This window comes from Choloepus didactylus, chromosome 5 (genome assembly GCF_015220235.1).
Source record: "Choloepus didactylus isolate mChoDid1 chromosome 5, mChoDid1.pri, whole genome shotgun sequence".
Taxonomy (NCBI): domain Eukaryota; kingdom Metazoa; phylum Chordata; class Mammalia; order Pilosa; family Megalonychidae; genus Choloepus; species Choloepus didactylus.
This window is the reverse complement of record NC_051311.1, coordinates 22,431,544-22,450,724: the sequence shown is the minus strand read 5'-3', so window position 1 is coordinate 22,450,724 and position 19,181 is coordinate 22,431,544. Positions and strand designations below refer to the sequence as shown.

General features: G+C 36.7%; 1 protein-coding gene across 1 annotated transcript in view; it reads right to left on the bottom strand.

Moving 5' to 3' along the window:
• Positions 1 to 18,089, bottom strand: part of PITRM1 (pitrilysin metallopeptidase 1) — a 50,942-nt gene extending 32,853 nt beyond the window's left edge. The window contains exons 1-7 of the mRNA XM_037835663.1: positions 18,000 to 18,089; positions 15,436 to 15,538; positions 7,656 to 7,762; positions 7,148 to 7,299; positions 6,416 to 6,530; positions 6,240 to 6,336; positions 4,844 to 5,004 (exon numbers count right to left, since the gene is read on the bottom strand). Coding sequence (XP_037691591.1) covers positions 4,844 to 5,004; positions 6,240 to 6,336; positions 6,416 to 6,530; positions 7,148 to 7,299; positions 7,656 to 7,762; positions 15,436 to 15,538; positions 18,000 to 18,037 — 773 coding nt within the window. The 5' untranslated portion in view covers positions 18,038 to 18,089. The remainder of the gene's footprint in view (positions 1 to 4,843; positions 5,005 to 6,239; positions 6,337 to 6,415; positions 6,531 to 7,147; positions 7,300 to 7,655; positions 7,763 to 15,435; positions 15,539 to 17,999) is intronic.
• Positions 18,090 to 19,181: the final 1,092 nt, after the last annotated feature.

Sequence of the window (19,181 nt, the reverse complement as noted above, 5' to 3'; positions counted from 1 at the left end):
AATTGAGTTGGACAAAAGAGGTATAAGATTAACAAACACTAAAAAGCAAAATGGTAGAAAAAAGTCTTGCATTATCACTAGTTACTTTAAATGTAAAAAGATGAAAAGTGCCAGTCAAAAGGCAAAGATTGGCAGAATAGATAAAAAAACAAAACCCAGTTATTTACTGTGTGCAAGAGACTCACCTTAAATTCAAAGATATAAGAAATGGAAAGCGAAAGGATGGAAAAAAATACACCATGCAAGCAGTAACGAAAAGAGAGCTGGGATAGCTATACTAATATCAGATAAAATAGACTTCAAGTCAAAAACTGATAAGATGGACATAAACGGTCATTGCATATTGGCAAAGGGGGTAAATTCAACAAGAAGACGTAACAATTTTAAATACATATAATCAGAGCCTCAAAATACATGAAGCAAATATTGACAGAACTGAAGGGAAAAATACACTGTTCTATATGAACAGTAGAAGACTTCAAAACACTACTTGCAATAACGTATAGGACATCTAGACAGAGGATCAATAATGAAGTAGAAGACTTCAACGATATTAAAACAAACTAGACCTAAACAGACATATATAGAACACCTCACCCAACAACAGAACACACTTTCTTCTTGAGTGCACATGGATCATTCTCCAGGATAGACCATATGTTGGGCCCCAAAACAAGTCTTAATAAATTCAAAAATATTGAAATCATACAGTGTATCTTCCAAAATCACATTGGATTGAAACTAGCAATAACAGAGGGAGAAATGGAAAATTCAAAATATGTAGATATTAAATAATGTATGCTAAACCAATGGGTTAAAGAGGAAGTAACAAGAGAAATTACAAAATACTGCAGGTGAGTGAAATGAAAATGTAAAACACCAAAACTTATGGGCTGCAGCAAACACAGTGCTGAGAGGGAAATTCATAACTCCAAATGCTTACATTAGAAAAGAAGAAGGATTTCAAATCAGACATCTAACCTCAAAACTGGAAGAACTAGAAAAAGAAGAGCAAACTTAACACAATCCAAGCAGTAGGAAGGAAATAACAAAAGATTAGCGCAGAGATTAATGAATAGAGAATAAAGAAAAAGGGAGAGCATCAGTAAACCCAAAATTTAGTTCTTTGAAAAGATCAATAACATTAACAAACTCTTAGCTAGACTGACAAAGAAAAAAAGGAGGACACAAATAACTAAAATTAGAAATAAAAAGGGGAAAATTACTACTGACCCCACTGAAAAAAGACAGTAAGAAGATACTATGAACAACTATATGCCAACTAATTAGAGAACCTAGATAAAATGGACAAATTCCTAGAAACATAAAAACCACCTACCTGTAGAGATACTGCAGAATGTCTCTACAAACCAGTAACTACTGAAAAGATTGAATCAGTAATCAAAAACCTTCGAACAAATTAAGCCCAGGACCACATAGCTTCACAGGGAAAAACTTTCACCAAACATTCCAAGAAGAATTAACATGAATCCTGCTCACACTCTTCCAAAAGACTGAAAAGGAGGGAATACTCCCTAATTCACTCTACAAGGCCAACATCACCTTTATACAAAAGCCAGATAAAGATACCGCAAGAAAAGAAAATTACACACCATTACCCTTATGAATATAGATGCAAATATCCTCAACAACATACTAGCAGCCAAATTCAACAGCACATTACAATAATTATATACCATGATCAAATGGAATTTATCCAGGTATGCAAAGGTGGTTCAACAAAAGAAAATCAATTACTGTAATATACGACATTAACAAAATGAAGGGAAAAAACGCATGACCATCTCAATTGATGCAGAAAAAGCATTCAAAAAAATCTAGCATGCCTTCTTGATAAAAACACTTAGAAAACTAGGAATAGATGGAAACTTCCTCAACATGATAAAACGTATACATGAAAAACCCACAGCTAACCTTTGACTTAATGGTAAAAGAGTAAGATCAGGAACAAGACAAGGATGCCCACTGTTACTCTGTTATTCAACACTGTATTGGAAATTTGAGCCAGCACAATTAGGGAAGAAAAAGAGATAAAAGGCACCCAAATTGAAAAGGAAGAGGTGAATCTTTCCCTATTTGCAGATGACATAACCCTATATATAGAAAATCCTGAAAAATCCACACAAAGCTCCTAAAGCTAATAATGAATTCAGCAAAGTGGGGAAGGGAGTGGGGTGGGGGAGAGTTGGGGGGGAACGACAAGATCAACAAACCAAAATCAGTGGTGTTTCTATATTCTAGTAATGAACAATTGGAAGAACTCAAGCTCAAAATTCCATTTACAATAGCAACTAAAAGACTCAACTAGCTCGGAATAAAAGGACTTGTATACAGGAAACTACAAAACATTGCTAGAAGAAATCAAAGAAGACCTAAATAAATGAAAGGACATTCTGTGCTCGTGGATTGGAAGTCTAACTATTGTTAAGACGTCAACTCTACCCAAAGTGATTTACAGCTTCAATGCAAGCCCAATGAAAATTCCAACAGCCTTCTTTGTAGAAACGGAAAAGCCAATCATAACATTTATATAGAAAGGTAAGAGGCCCCAGATAGTCCCAGCCATATTGAAAACGAAGAATGAAGTTGGAGGACTCACACTTACTGATTTATTTCAGAGCCACAGTATTCAAAACAGCATGGTATTGGCACAAGGGCAGAACAATGGAATCAAATTGAGAGTTCAGAGATCAATCTTCACATTTATGGCTGAATTTGACAAGAGGTCAAAGACCACTCAACTGGGAAGGAACAGCCTCTTCCAGACCTTGCCTTAGGCAATGGTTCTTTAGACTTTACATTCAAAGCACAAGCAATGAAAGAAAACATAAATGTGACCTCATTAAAATTAAAAACTTTTGTGCATCACACAGCTTTATCATGACATTAAAATGACAATCTACACAATGGGATAAAACATTCAGAAACCACAATTCCAATAAAAATTTAATATTCAGAATATATAAAGAAATCCTTCAACTTAACAAAGAAATCCTTCAACTTAACAACTAAAAGACAAACAACCCAACTAAAAGATGGGCAAAAGACTTGGACAGACATTTCTCCAAAGAAGAAAAACTGATGGCTAGAAAGCACATGAAAAGATGCTCAACATTATTAGCCATTAGGGAAATACAAATCAAACCAACAATGGGATACCATTCCACATCCAATAAAATAGCTACTATTAAAAAAATAGAGAATTACAAGTGTTGGACAGGGTGAGGAGAAATAGTAACACTCGTTCATTGCTTGTGGGAATGTAAAATGGTACAGCTACTATGGAAGACGTTTTGGCAGTTCTTCAGAAAGTACAGAATTACCTTTTGACCCAGCAATCCCACTTTAAGGGATACACCTAAAGGAACTGAAAGCAAGGACTCAAACAAATATTTGCACGCCAATGTTCATAGCAGCATTATTCACAATTGCCATAAGACAGAAGTGTCTATCAACCGACGAATGGTAAACAAAATGTGGTAGAACTCTCACAACAGAATATTATTTAGCCATAAAAAGGAATGAAATTCTGATATATGCAATAACATGGATGAACCTTAAGATATCATGCTGAGTGAAATAAACCAGACACAAATGACAAATATTGTTTGATCTCACTGATACGAAATAATTAGAATAAGCAAACACACAGAGTCAGAATCTGGAATATAGTTTACCAGGGGACAAGGTAGGAATAGGAAATAGGAAGTTAAGGAGTAAAATGTATAGAGTTTCTAATTGGGACAGTGGAAAAGTTTTAGTAATGGATGCTGGTGATGGTAGCACAATATTGTGAATCTAATTAACAGCACTGAATTACATATTTGAATGTGGTTAAGGGAAAATTTTAGGTTGTATATATGTTAAAATAAAAAACATCAACCATGTAACTGTACAACCCAAACAGTGAACCCTAAGTTAAGCCACGGACTATAGTACAATTATAAAAGCGTGCTTTCATCACTCATAACAAATTCACCACACCAATGCAAGATACATAATAAGGTGGTATATTGGAACCCTGTATTTTATGCATGATTTTTCTGTTAACCCACAACTTCTACTAAAAATAAGAAAACAAAAAACCTTCCCCCACAAGAAAGGCTATGATGATGTTTGTAATTTACTTCAAAATACTTTAGCAAAGAAAATACGATCATTATAGTTATGTTAAGTGTACGGGGATTCATTATTCTATTCTCTCTTCTGTATGCTTGAAAGTTCTCATAATTAAAATTGTGTAACTATTTACTTAAAATAACCTGTGAACAGGATTTTACATTAGTATTTAACTTGTTTATAAATATTATTATTATTTTATTATTAGTGATATATGAAACGTAATTTTTCAAAAAGTATCTAAGTTTAATAAATGCAGGTATCATTTACAGAATATTTCTATGTGCCAAATGCAGGGCTAAATGCTTTACACACATTATTTTAATTAATCCTATGAGGTAGATACCATTATCAGTGTTCCCATTGTACACATAATAAAGCTGAGCTATAGAAAGGTTAATGAGTACTAAGCTAGAGGTGGTATAATCAGGATTCTTTTCCAGGTGTGACTCTAAAGATAGTGCTTTTAACCACTGTACTCTACTGTCTAAGATTTATCATTGTCCAAATAAAATAAATTGAATGTCCAAATATATTAGATGGATAACATTCTTTTAAGCAAAGAATGTTATCTAAAATTACATATTCCTTAAGCAAATATTTCTTTGTTACATGTGAGTGAAACCATTTCATTTAGGGTAAGGAAATGTAAAATAATAAACTGTTAGCAATGCACCATTAAACTTTACAAGTGAAATATTACCTAGCATTACTCGGGTGATAATGAGTAGAGTGAAACTCTTTAAGCTGTTTCCACGTAAGATCTGGGATGCATAATGGATCACCACCGGAGATCACTGAGTAAGTATGGTCAGGAAGAAGTTTATTTTGAAGATGCTGTGAGAATATCTTCTCATTATCTGTCTTCAAATTTAAAATTAACAAAATAAATATATATAAATAAGTACAATACACAGCCATCATTACCTTACAATAGAGGAAATCAATTACATTCCGGAAGTTTACAACTATAACAACTTACAAATAAAACTGAACTGGACATTCAGGTAGATATTATTTAATATAAGCATTTGATTTACTCATAATCTAGGTCTGGGGCCCAGGGACTAGCACTCTCAGAAGAGAAAAAAAAATTTACTTTTCAATTTACACTCGATAATCAATAACTGTACAACTGAAGGTAATGAGAAGGACAAAGTGAAATAAGGATGTACCCAAATTGAATATTAAAGGGTAAGAAACAGGTCACCAACTAAAAGAGGTCACAGGCAAAGAACTAGGAAATAGGCCTGGTGTATACAAGTAACTCCAAGGGCTCCAGAAATACTAGCACAGACCAGGGGCAGGTCTTGAGTATCTTGAGGGGAAATGATGACAAAGGTAGAGGACAGCAATTCTCACGCATTTTAGACTCAGGACCCCTTTATACTCTTAAAAATGAAGGAGGTTCCCAAAGAGCTTTTGATTACATCGGCTTCTTGATTATATGGAAATATAGAAATATGTATCTGTGTGTGTGTATGTGTATCCTAATAACATATATTTTTCTGTATTAGAAATTAAAGCTGAGACCTTTTAAAAATATTATTCACTCATTAACTTACTAACCCATCATCACAAAGTAATGAATACTTTTCTCAAAAATATTTTTCATAGCAAAAATTTTTTTGAGAAGAGTGGCACTATTTTACATTTTTGCGAATCTCTTTATTGACTGGCTTAATAGAAGACAGCTGAATTCTCATATCTGCTTCTGTATACAATATGTTGTGTTACCACACATCAAGTTTAACGTAGCCTCTGAAAACTCCACTGTATACTTGGGTAGGAATAAAAATGAAACAGACGACGACATGTTAGCATTATTGTGAAAACAGCTTTCATCTCACAAACATCCTGCAGATCACACACCAGGGACGCCCAGGAAGTTTGGGAACCATCAGTAGAAAAGAGAGGATTTCAGAGTGAACAGAAGCACAGAGCACAGTCCCCCAGCTAATTCAAAGAGTGATATAAGATGAGAATATTAAATGAAATATTAGAATATCAACTATTTTCCAAACTGGTTTATATTTCAATATTTTATACAGCTAAAATAACAATTTACACACAACTATAAAAAAGGAGAAAAAACTTACAAATGCTCCCTTCATTTCATTAAAGACAACTCCTTTAAAGATCAAGGGTGTTTGGGGATCATTTGGATTCTCATGTTCTAGTCTCCAACCTTCTTGCCTAAATAATGATACATAATTTTAAGATCAGGGTAATTCTAATATTTAAAATCTAAATGAATTAACTAATCATTACATACCAGAAATCTAGTTCGCGCAGGCATGGAAAAAAGGCTGCATCCAAATACACTGAGAGAAGATTCTGAAAATCCTTGGGATTTTGTGTGGAAAACGGATATAGAGTATAGTCACTAGCTGGGTAAAAATGAAAGTAAGATTTTAAAGTACAACAAATTCCTTCAAAAAGTATTTACTTTCAAGTCTAATTTAAGCACAAACACCAATGGAACAAAAGATACCAATTCCATGCTATGATACATGACTTTGCCACTATCATATCTTTGCTTAGCCTTAAGTTTCAATTTTTCCAGACCCAATCCAGGGTTTGGCACTTAATGACCACTTAGTAAGAATTCCTTCAATAAACAAGTAACATAGTTAAGGTTCCTCTACAGATATTATTTCACATGCTTAGAAAGAGGGCCTGTTTCTATAAGAACATAAATTTAATTTGCTCTTTCAAGAAGATACACTTTGCTTTAACAGCATGTGTTTGTTCAGAGTATTCTGTCTTCTCCTACTTCCTAAAAGTAAAACTCAAACAACATCATCATCTATGTTAATAAAAATCCAACCACCGTATGGTTTTTCCAAAGGATTAAATTTCTAACATCTTTCATCCAGAGAGACTGGTAAATCTATTCTAGTCTATCTGGCGCCAAGCATCCTCTTTCTTCTTAGAAACTAACTGAATTCAAGAACATGAATTTTACATACCCAACAGTAATTATGGTTCAGGATATCAGTCTTACCTGTGAAGGCATTCATAAAAGTGGACAATGACCTATTCAGCATTTTGAAGAAAGGATCTCTACATGGATATTTCTGAGAACCACAAAGCACCGTATGCTCAAGAATATGAGGAACGCCAGTGCTATCCATTGGAGTGGTGCGAAACTGTACACTGGACAAAGAAAAACAAACGATGAGCAAAATGGGAAAATGGTAAGCTTAATACTGCATAATATAGTTCTCAAACATGTAATTACCTCAGATTACTGGAATTAATCATTTTACTATCAAAATCTTTCAACAAAATGCTTTGAGTATAAAGTATAAAGTCATGATTCAGACTGTAAAATTTTAAAGTACATAGCTGAGGATATAAATTCATGTAATCTTTTCCTTATATTTTCAGGATATTCCATCAACGAAAATAAAATAGTACTGAGATATCTTTAAATACTTAATGCATTATTTTAAATAGAGATATATTAAATAGAAACATTTCAAGAACATATTCATACAATGCACCCATACCTAAACAAATTATTTGTGTCTTCCCGTGCCAGATGCAAATATTGAGCACCTGTGTTGTCATGACTGAGCTTCACTGCAGTTAGGAATAGTTCAGGAATAGCTGTTACCTGAATTAAGAAGAAAAATGGGAACAACTAAACTTCGATGAAATGTTATTCAAAATGGTTATTTTAAATAATAAATTGAAATCATTGGTTTGTATGTCATAAATTAAACAACACTGGGAACCCAGCATTTTAGTGCTGAAATTCACATGAAAAACCATCTTGTCCAAATCCCTTATCTTACATATGAAGAAATTAAGGCCTGAAACTGATAATTACCTTTTTTTTTTTTGAGTAATTACTATATGCTAAATATTTTCTAAACATTTTGCATATATCCCTGTGAAGTAGGCAGTCTCATCCCCACTTACAGCTGAAAAAAAACTGAGGCTCAGAGAGATGAAATAATTTGCCTAAGATCATACAAATCAAGAATTCAAATCCTGGTCTATCTGTACTCTTCCCATGATACTACACTGCTTCCTAATAAAATAGCTCTCACTTTCTGAATATTTGCCATGTACTCTTGTTTTTACACGTATCTTCTCATTTGGTGCTCACACTGACCCTGCAGAAATATCAATGCTGGAATGGGCCACAGTAGTTGAAGGATGCTTCAACTTGTTTAAGATGCGTTCTCAATGGTAAGTAGTTATTCACAGTCACTCGATCCTAGTGAATCAGCATGCATACAGTAAACAACTCTGGAAGAATGGGAGGGGCCTGAAGAGTGTAAATACCCCTGTTGGGGATTGAATCATGTACCCCACAAAAGACATGTCCAGGTCTCAATCCACATTCCTGTGGGAGTGAACCCATTTTTAAATAGTATATTTGAGTAAGTTAAGTTAAGTTGTGGACTCATTTGTGAATAGGATGTTTGAAGATCCTATTTAGTTGTGGTGAAACCGAATCAGGGTAGGTCTTAATCTGTATTACTGGAGGATTTATAGAGAGAAGCCAGAAGTCAGAGAAAGCCACAGGAGGAGATCAAGAGTATCACCAGGAAGAAAGGAAGACTGTCATCACCAGAATGCTCCCCTCTCCAGGAAAAAGCACAGATGGCCTAACTGATACCTTGATTTTGGACTTAGAGCTCCAAATTGGGAACCAAAATAATTCTTGATGTTTAAGCCAAACCACAGAAAAATTACTGTTTGAAGAGCTATCCCAGACCCTGCTGAGAATCCTACTTTCAAAAATTTGAAAATTCTGAATATTAAAAGATGTCGTGCTGCAAGGAGTTCAATTAAGAGACTAGGGATCTACACTTATTTAAGGATCAGGAAATGGGAGAGGCTAAGCCTATTTCTCTCCCAGAAAAAACAACTATGGGTCAATCAGAAACTGGCCAAATGGTTTTGGGGCTCTGGAGATTGGTGGTGGTGGTGGTGGGGTCTCTGTAACACCCTGGAAAGTGTGGAACCAAGAGTAGGAGAAACTGTAAAGTGAGGGATCGTGAGAAACCCCCCACAGCCCCAGCTTCTGCCACCCATCCTCCACTCTCAGGTCAGGAAGCTTTGGGGTATCTGTTCCCTGGCGGGTGGGAGGCTGCAGACAGAGGGCCACGGAGGTATACTCCACAAAGAACAGGACAAGAAAGTCTAGCAGTGGTCCAGCTTTTGGACGGTGAATTTGGACTGCTGGAATCTGCAGTTTCAACCCACCTAGACTGGTGCTTCTATGCCATTGTTTAGAAACCACAGGGAGATAAGAGCCTGCCTTCTGAGGACTGAGGGGAATAGATTGCTGAAGAGTACCATCTTCTAGGAGGCGAGGAAAGCACACCTCCAGGAAGATGTTTAAAAGGCTTTTGGGTGAGGAGGGACATAATGCTGGGTAGGCTAGGGAAGCACACCCTTGGGGAGAGGTAGTAGCATCTTTTTAACATCTTTCTCTGACCCTCTTCCTGGGGCGCTGTGAAAGTGGTGTGTGCCCCCTTCATGGGTCCCTGGCCCAGCCCTGGTCGGGTAATACTGACAAACCAAGCGGCAAAGAAGAGCATTAACACAAATCCAAACAACAACAAAATCTTTGACAAGGGAGAATCCAACCTTCAGAATAAAGGCACCAAGATAATCAGATGGCCAGAAATCAGCAAAAATTACAAGCCATACCAAGAAACAGGAAGATACAGCCCAGTCAAACAAGCAAATCAAAAAGTGGGAGGAGATATCGAATTTGGAACAACTAATCCAAGATGTTCAAACAAATCTCCTAAGAGATGGCTAAAGAGATAAAGGCTATTAAGAAGACACTGAGCATAAAGAATTTGAAAGCATGCAAAGAAAAATAACAGATCTTATAAGAATGAAAGGCACACCAGATTAAATTAAAAATATAATAGAGGCACACAAGCAGATTTGAAGAGGCAGAAGAAAGGATCAGCTGGATCTCAGGGAACTGACTGACAACATGAAGCACATGAACATTTGCATAATGGCTATCCCAGAAAGAGTGGCCGAAAATTCCCAACTCTTATGAAAAACATGGATATCCATGTCCAAGAAATGCAATGTATCCCAAACCAAATAAATTCACATAGACCTACTCCAAGACACATACTAATCAGAATGTCAAATGTCAAAGATAAAAAGATAATTCTAATAGGAGCAAGAGAAAAGTGATTCATTACATACAAGGGATGCCTGATAAGACTCAGGGTCCATATCTCAGCAGAAACTATGAAGGCAAGAAGGCAGTGGTATGATACATTTAAGATACTGAAAGAGGAAAACTGCCAGTTAAGAATTCTCTATCTGGCAAAACTGACTTCTGAAAATGAGGGAGGGTTTAAGATATTCATAGATAAGCAAAAGCTGAGACAGTCTGTTAACAAGAGACCTATCCTACAAGAATACTAAAGAGAGTTCTGCAAGCTGAAAGGAAAAGACAGGAGAGAGACACTTAGAGGAGAATGTAGAAATAAAGAGAATCAATAAAGGTAACTAAGAGTAAAAAGAAAGACAAAAATAAAATATGAGATATAAAAACCAAAGGATAAAATGTTTGAGGCAAGCACTGCCTTGACAGTAATGACACTGAATGTCAATAAATTAAACTCCTCAATCAAAAGACAGAGACTAGCAGAATGGATAAAAAAAAATATGAGTCATCTATACACTTGTCTACAAAAGACTCACCTTAGATCCAAGGATACAGATAGGTTGAAAGTGAAAAGCTGGAAAAAGATATTCCACACAAACAATATCTAAAAAGAAGCTGGGGTAGCTATACTGATACCAGACAAAATAGACTTTAAATGCAAAGCTGTTATAAGAGACAAAGAATCACATTATATATTAATAAAAAGGGCAATACACCAAGAAGAAATAGTAGTCATAAATATATATGCCCCTAACTAGGATGCCCCAGAATACATCAGGCAAACACGAGCAAAACTGAAGGGAAAAATAGATGTATCTACATAATAGTTGGAGACTTCAATAAACCACTCATATCAATAGACAGAATATCCAGACAGAAGATCAATAAGAAAACAGAGAACTTGAATAATATGATAAATGAAATAGACCTAACAGAAATATGCAGAACAATGCATGCCAGAACAGCAGGATGCATTATTCTCAAGTGCTTATGAATCATTCTCCAGGACAGACCGCATACAGGTCACAAAACAGGTCTCAAAATATTTAAAAAGATTGAAATTATACAAATATACCAATTTCTCTGATCATAATGGAATGAAGCTGGAAATCAACAACAGGCAGAGGACTGGAAAAGGAGTAAATTTATGAGGTTAAACAACATACTCTGAAACAATCAATGGGTCAAAGAAGAAATTGCAAGATAAATCAGAAAATATCTTGAGATGAATGAAAAACAGAACAGAGCATATCAAAACTTATGGGATGCAGTGAAGGTAGTGTTGAGAGGGAAATTTATGGCCCTATATGCCTACATTACAAAGGAAGAAAGAGCTAAAATCAAAGACCTAACTACACACCTGGAGGAACTAGAAAAAGAATAGTGAACTAATCCCAAAGCAAGCAGAAGGAAAAAAATAACAAAGATTAGAGCATAAATAAATGAAACTGAGAACAAAAAGAAAACAGTAGAGAGAATCAACAGAACCACAAGTTGGTTCTTTGAGATCAACAAGTTGACAAGCCTTTAGCTAGACTGACAAAGAAAAAAAAGAGAAGATGAAAATAAACAAAATCAGAAATGGAAGGGGGAACAATACTACCAGTGCCACAGAAATTAAAAAGATCATAAGAGGATACTATTAACAACTGTATGCCAACAACCTAGACAACTTAGATGAAACAATTTTCTAGAAACACATGAACAACCTACACTGACACTACAAAAAACAGACCTCAACAAGCCAATCACAAGTAAACAGATTGAAACCTGCCAACAAAGAAAAGCCCAGGACCAGACAGATGGTTTCACAGGTGAATTTTACCAATCATTCCAAGAAGCATTAATACCAATCCTGCTCAAACTCCTCCAAAAAAAAAAAAAAAAAAAAAAAAAAAATTTGAAGAGGAGAGAAAGATTCCTAACTTATTCTATGAACCCATCACCCTAATAGCAAAGCAAGGAAAAGATACTACACGAAAGGAAAATTACAGACCAATCTCTCCAATCTGTCTAGTGAATACAGATGTCTAGGAACAAGACAAGGATGCCTACTGTCACCACTGTTATTCAACATTGTGCTAGAAGTTCTAGCTAGAACAATTAGGCAAGAAGCAAATAAAAGGCATCCAAATCAGAGTGGAAGAAGTGAACCTTTCACTATTTGCAGATATGATCCTATACCTAGAAAGTACCAAAAAATCTACAACAAAGCACTAGAGCTAATAAACAAGTTCAGCAAAGTGGTGAGATACAAGATCACGAAATCAGCAGAGTTCCTATACTCTAGTAATGACCAATCTGAGGAAGAAATCAGGAAAAAAATTCCATTTACAACAGCAACTAAAATTATCAGATATCTAGGAATAAATTTAACCAAGGATGTAAAAGACCTGTATTCAGAAAACTACAAAGCATTGCTAAAAGAATAAAAAAAGACCTAAATAAATGGAAGGACATTCCATGTTCATGGATTAGGAGACTAAATATTGTTAAGATGTCAATTTTATCCAAATTGATTTACGGATTCAATCCAATCCCAATTACAATTCCAACAGTCTACTTCATAGAATTGGAAAAGCCTATTTTCAAATATATTTGGATGGGTAAGGGGTCCCAAATAGCTAAAAACATCTTGGAAAAGGAAAATGAAGTTGGAGGACTCTCACTTCCTAACTTTTAAGCATATTACAATGCTATATGTTAAAAAACAAAAAACAAAACAAACAAACAAACAAAAAGCATGTTATTGGCATAAAGGTAGACATACAGACCAATGGAATCAAATTGAGAGTTCAGAAACTGACCTGCACATCTATGGTCAATTGATTTTTGAAAGACTGCCAAGTCCACCCAACTGGGACAGAGTAGTCTCTTCTCAGATGGTGCTGGGAGAAATGGATATCCACATCCAAAAGAATAAAAGAGGACCCCATCTCACACCTTATACAAAAATTAACTCAAAATGGATGAAAGAATCAAATATAAAAGTCAGAACCATAAAATTCCTAGAAGAAAATGTAGGAAGCGTCTTTAAGATATTATGGTAGGAGGTTCTTAGACCTTATACCCAAAGAACAAGCAACAAAAGAAAAAAATAAATGAAACCCCCTCCAAATTGAACACTTTGTGCTTCAAAGGACTTTTTCAAGAGGGTGAAAAGGCAGACTGCTTAATGGGAGAAAATATCTGGAAACCACACATCTGATAAGGTTTTACTATCCAGGATAAATAAAGATACCCTACAACTCAACAATGAAAACACAAACAACGAAATTAAAAAATGGACAAAATCACTGCCCTCCCCGCTACGTGGGATCAGACATCCAGGGGAGTGACTCTCCCTGGCAACGTGGAATATGACCCCCAAGGAGGAATCTAGACCCAGCATCATGGGATGGAGAACATCTTCTTGACCAAACGGGGGATGTAAAAGGAAATGAAATAAGCTTCAGTAGCAGAGAGATTCCAAAAGGAGCCAAGAGATCACTCTGGTGGGCACTCTTACGTACAATATAGACAACCCTTTATAGGTTCTAGCGAAGTGGAGTAGCTAGCAGTAAATACCTAAAACTATCAAACTACAACCCAGAACCCATGAATCTTGAAGACGATTGTATAAAAATGTAGCTTATGAGGGGTGACATTGTGATTGGGAAAGCCATATGGACCACACTCCCCTTTGTCTAGTTTATGGATAGATGAGTAGAAAAATGGGGGAAGGAAAAAAGAAACAAACGAACAAACAAAAAAAGGCACCCAGTGTTCTTTTTTACTTTGATTGCTCTTTTTCACTTTAATTTTTATTCTTGTTATTTCGTGTGTGTGGTAATGAAGGTGTCAGGGACTGATTTTGGTGATGAATGCACAACTATGTGGTGGTACTGTGAACAACCGAATGTACGCTTTGTTTTGTATGACTGCATGGTAGGTGAATATACCTCAATAAAACAAATAAAAAAAACTGGGCAAAAGACTTTAATAGACATTTTTCGAAAGAGGATATATAAATGGCTAAAAAGCATATGAAAAATTGTTCAACATCACTAGCTATTAGGGAAACACAAATCAAAACTACAATGAGATATTATTTCACATCCTCTAAAATGGCCACTAATAAAAAAACAGAAAACTACAAGTGCTGGAAAGAATGTGGAGAAAAAGGAACACTCATTCACTGCTGGTGGGAATGTAGAATGGTACAGTCGCTGTGGAGGATAATTTGGCAGTTCCTCAGGAAGCTAAATATAGAACTGCCATATGATCCAGCAATTCCGCTACAAGGTATATCCTCAGAACAAAAGGCAGGGACACAGATGTTTGCACACCAATGTTCATAGCAGCATTATTCACAATTGTCAAAAGATGGAAATAACCCAGGTGTCCATCAACCGATGGATAAACAAAATGTGGAATATACATAAGACAGAAAATTGTTCAGCCGTAAGAAATGAAGTCTTGATGCATGTGACAACATGGATGAACCTTGAGGATATTACATTGAGTGAAAGAAGTCAGACACAAAAGGACAAATATTGTATGACCTCACTAATACAAACTAAATATAAGTAGCAAACTCAGGGTGTTAATATCTAGAACAAAGGTCAACAAAAGATAGAATGAGGGCAGAGAATGGGAAGCTAAAGCTTGATCAGAATTTGTAATAAAGCTGATTGCAAATACTTGGAAATAGGGGTGATGGTAGCACATTATAGTGAGTGTAATTAACTGTGTGTATGATTATGGGTGAAAAGGAAAGTTGAGGGGTCATGTGTCACTAGAAGGAAAGCCAGAGAATGAAACATGGGACAGTATAACACAGTGAACCCTCTTGTGTGTTAAAATATTCTAGAATTGATGGTGGTGATGAAAGTACAACTCTGTGAAAATAGAAGACACTGATTATACACTTCAGATGGATGTATGCTATGTGAATTTATCTCAACAAAACTGCTTTAAAAAAATCAAACAAATTAAAAAAAATTAGGGAACCATTTTTTTTGCAAATCTGTTCAGTTGAGCACTTGATATATATATAATTGACTCTGAGGGAACTTACATTTCAGAAGAAGGTGCATCTCTTATTATAAATATAAACATATGAACAGCATATCAAAATGAACCAGTACCTGGTTTATAGTGAATCCGTGGATTTTTTCTCCCACTTTATATTGTAGAGCCCTCTCACAAGCTGTAGTACTCCTCCACCTCCATATCTTCTGGTTTACACAGCTACATTTAAGAAAAGTGAACAAAATTAGATGATTCGCAGGAAAATTGTATGATAAACGTAATTCAGCAACACAATGACAACATTGATAATGTTAATGTTGTGAGAAAGATATACCTTCCACATTCCAGAAAATTAATTCCCAGTAAACTTCTTTCAATTTTAACTGCCTATTATCTCAACTCAGCTAAATTTCTATAATATCAATAATTAAATGTTGAAAACCTTTTATTTGTACACATTTACAAAGAATCATAATGCAATTATAATACAAGATTTACCCTCAGTTGTATGAAAAACAGTTCTCATGTCTAAATGGCTTCTTTCTATCATAGTATTCTCACATACATTCACCATAATATGATAAACTCAAAATACCATCACATACCTACCAAATTGGTGAAAATTTAAAAGCCTAACATATCAAGTATTGCCAGGAACTCTCAAATATTGCTAGAGGGAGTGAAAATTGAAACAACACCTTGAAAAATCGTTTGGCATTATTAAAAAAACTGAAGATTAACAACTTCACCTCTACACATGTACATTCTTGAGAAACTTGTGTACCAGCACACACATACAAGAATGTTCCTAACAGCCCCAAACTCAACCAACCCAGATGTCCTTCTACAGAAGAACCAATAAATCGTGGACTATTCATTCAATAAAATAAAATAGGCAATAAAAATGAATGGATATGTCTTGGTTTGCCAGAAATGCTATGACAAATAACACACACGAGTTGGCTTAACAACAGGAATGTACTGGCTCATGGTTTGGGAGGCTAGAGGTTCAAAATCAAGGCATTGGCAAGGTCAGGCTTTCTCCGGGTCGTTAGCAATCTGGTAATTGGCAGACCTCCATCTCATGGCAATCTTTCTCCCCTCTCTGGCTTCTTCCTGCGGCTTCCTCTGACTTCTAACTTCTCTGACTGCATCAAAATTCCCTCTCATCTCCACTAACAGGCATTAAGGCCCACCCTGATTCAGTCTGGCCACAGCTAAATAGGATCTTTGAAGACCCTATTCACAAATGAGTCCACACTAGACCCACTTTATCATATTCAAAGATACTATGTACAAATAGATACACACGCACAGAATTGCAGAGTAAGACTTGAACTTGTCTTTTGTAGGGTACATGAGTCAATCCCTGACAGACTACAACAACATGGAACATAGATGTAGGTCACAACGTTGAATAATACCAGGAATACAAAGGAAACAAGTAGTATTATTCTATATATAAGTTCAAAAACAGGTAACACTGTATTGTAGGGATGTATATAGATGGAAAAGAATAAAGAAAAGCAAGAAAGTGATTTCTGCAAGTCAGGACAGTAATTACTTTCAGGAGAGAAGAGTGTGGGTTATGATCAGGAAGGGGCAATCTTAAGCTGAGTAATTGTGACAAAACTTTTTTAAAAAATAATTATTCTAATGAATATGGAGTTTCCATTTGGGGTGATGAAAATGTTCTATCAGTAGACAGTGGTGATGGTTGCACATTATGAATGTACTTAATGCCACTGAACTGTACTCTTTAAAATGATAAATTTTATGTTGTGTGCATATGATCACAGTAAAATAAATGAAAAAAAAAAAGAAAAAATAATTCTTTCCCATAATGTTCTGTGGGATTTTCCACATTAATATTATACCTCAGAAAAATATGTTTTTTAAAGAAGATATGTACAGAAAAAAATGACTAGTCATTGGCAATAATATGGAGATATGTCATAATCAACTATCATTCTCCTTTTTGATACAGGAACTTCTAGTATCAGGGTAAAGAAGGATTTTCAGCAGTTATCATCAAGCACACAGTCATGAAAAGAAAATGTTACATTTAAGATATATGAAAACTCAGACGCAATACTTCACTTCCCCCCATATACTTACTTGTAATCTATTACAAACACGAATAATCTGTCAAGTGACTTTTATTACACACATTAAAATCCACACCAATAATAAGCTTCACTTCAAAAGCTCCAGACAACCTCCACACAGGGCTATGCACTCTGGGGATCACTTGAAGTCCAACAAAGGAAAAGGGGCCAGGAAAGCTCCTTTGGGACTGAATCCCCATTTATCCCACAAAAACTTTTCCAGCAAAATCATACCCAACACTGATCACTGGCCAGGACATCCCTTCCTTTCTACTCAGTCAAGTGATGGCAGTGAAGCAAAGGATTACGCCGCATATTCCTTTGGGAAGGCAACTCTTGCCCACCGTCACTGCAGAGGTCTTCAGGGCTGGGGCCCAGGGAGCCCCCAGACCAGGGGACGAAGGAGGACCTGGGTTCCCCTCCCGCCGGCGACCCCAATCCCAGGGGCCTGTGCACCCGCTTGCACTGGCGAGGACCTTCTCGCGTCCTCTCCCTCCCCTCCGGCTCGAGCCGAGACCTCGGACTCACAGCGGGCGTCCCCAGGCCCCTCTCCCGTGACCCCACTTCCTCACCGGCCAGTCAGCCTCGGCAACCCGCTACAGCGCCACATGGTTGTGGTGGAAACAGGGCAAGAACTGGCTGCAGTGACAGCCACTTAGCCCCGACGTCGGAGCGCGGGAGGAGGGTCACGCAGCATCCTCGCCTCCCATTGGCCAGCACGGCAGAGCGATGCTCTCTCTAATAGGCTGACACGGAAAGGGTGGAGCCGAGGGGCGTGTCCAGATTGCTGGGGCCCACCCCCAGGCCCAGGAGCGGAGGGAGGAGCGGCCGGCGCGGGTCGCTCAGCGGGGCGGGGGTGGGGACTTCCGGCCGGGATGTGGTGGATCTGAGGCCTCTCTGACGGTGATTTGGGCTTTCATTTCTTACGAGGTTTCTGCGATTGCGTTTTAATCGTTTTTACACATTTCAAATGTCTTTAGGTCTTGAGCAAATGATGTAAGAAGAGTAAGTGAAAATCCAGCTGGAAGACTGATGTTAGGTTACTTAGCTTCCTCAGACTTCATTGCTTCATTTGTAACATCAGAAGACTGGACTAGATGATTTCTAAGGCCTTGATTCCACGATGTTATGTGTCACAAATTGTTCCCAGCAAACTATAGAACAGTTCAAAAAATACTTCCAGCGGTTTGTACAGCTTACTGCTTCTACCCACGTTTTACTCTGCCTCTCGGTGTCTAGAACAGCTTAATATATGTTTTCTTTGTTTTTAAAATTTCTGAAAGTATCTCTGTGACATTTTTTGAACTGGAGGGAGAGAGTTAAGGAGGGGCCAGTGCGTAAGTGGGATGGGCTGGGGCACTGTAGCTATGGGTTGAAAAAGGTATTTTTGGATTAACTACACCTAGAAAGCAACAAGCAGTGCGGGGGTGGGACGGCTTATTCAGGACCAAAGTCTGATCAGTTTCTCCGAGTTTTCACCTCCTCCCTTCACTCCTCTTCCTTCACCTTTCCTACTAATCTTCTCTCTACACATCTTCTCCCTCTCAATTCTTCCAGTATCTAAAGAAAGAATGCTAAGTTGACAACTTCAATTGGTCTGAACTTGTAAAGACTTTGGCAACAGTGTAGATGGAAAAACTGCTACAAAAAGCTACAAAATGTCTACAAAAAGTTCTCCATAAAGCAGAGGATGCTGTAATTAACCAAGTACCTCCTTATTGATGAACTCAACTGAAGAACAAACAAGAAAGAGG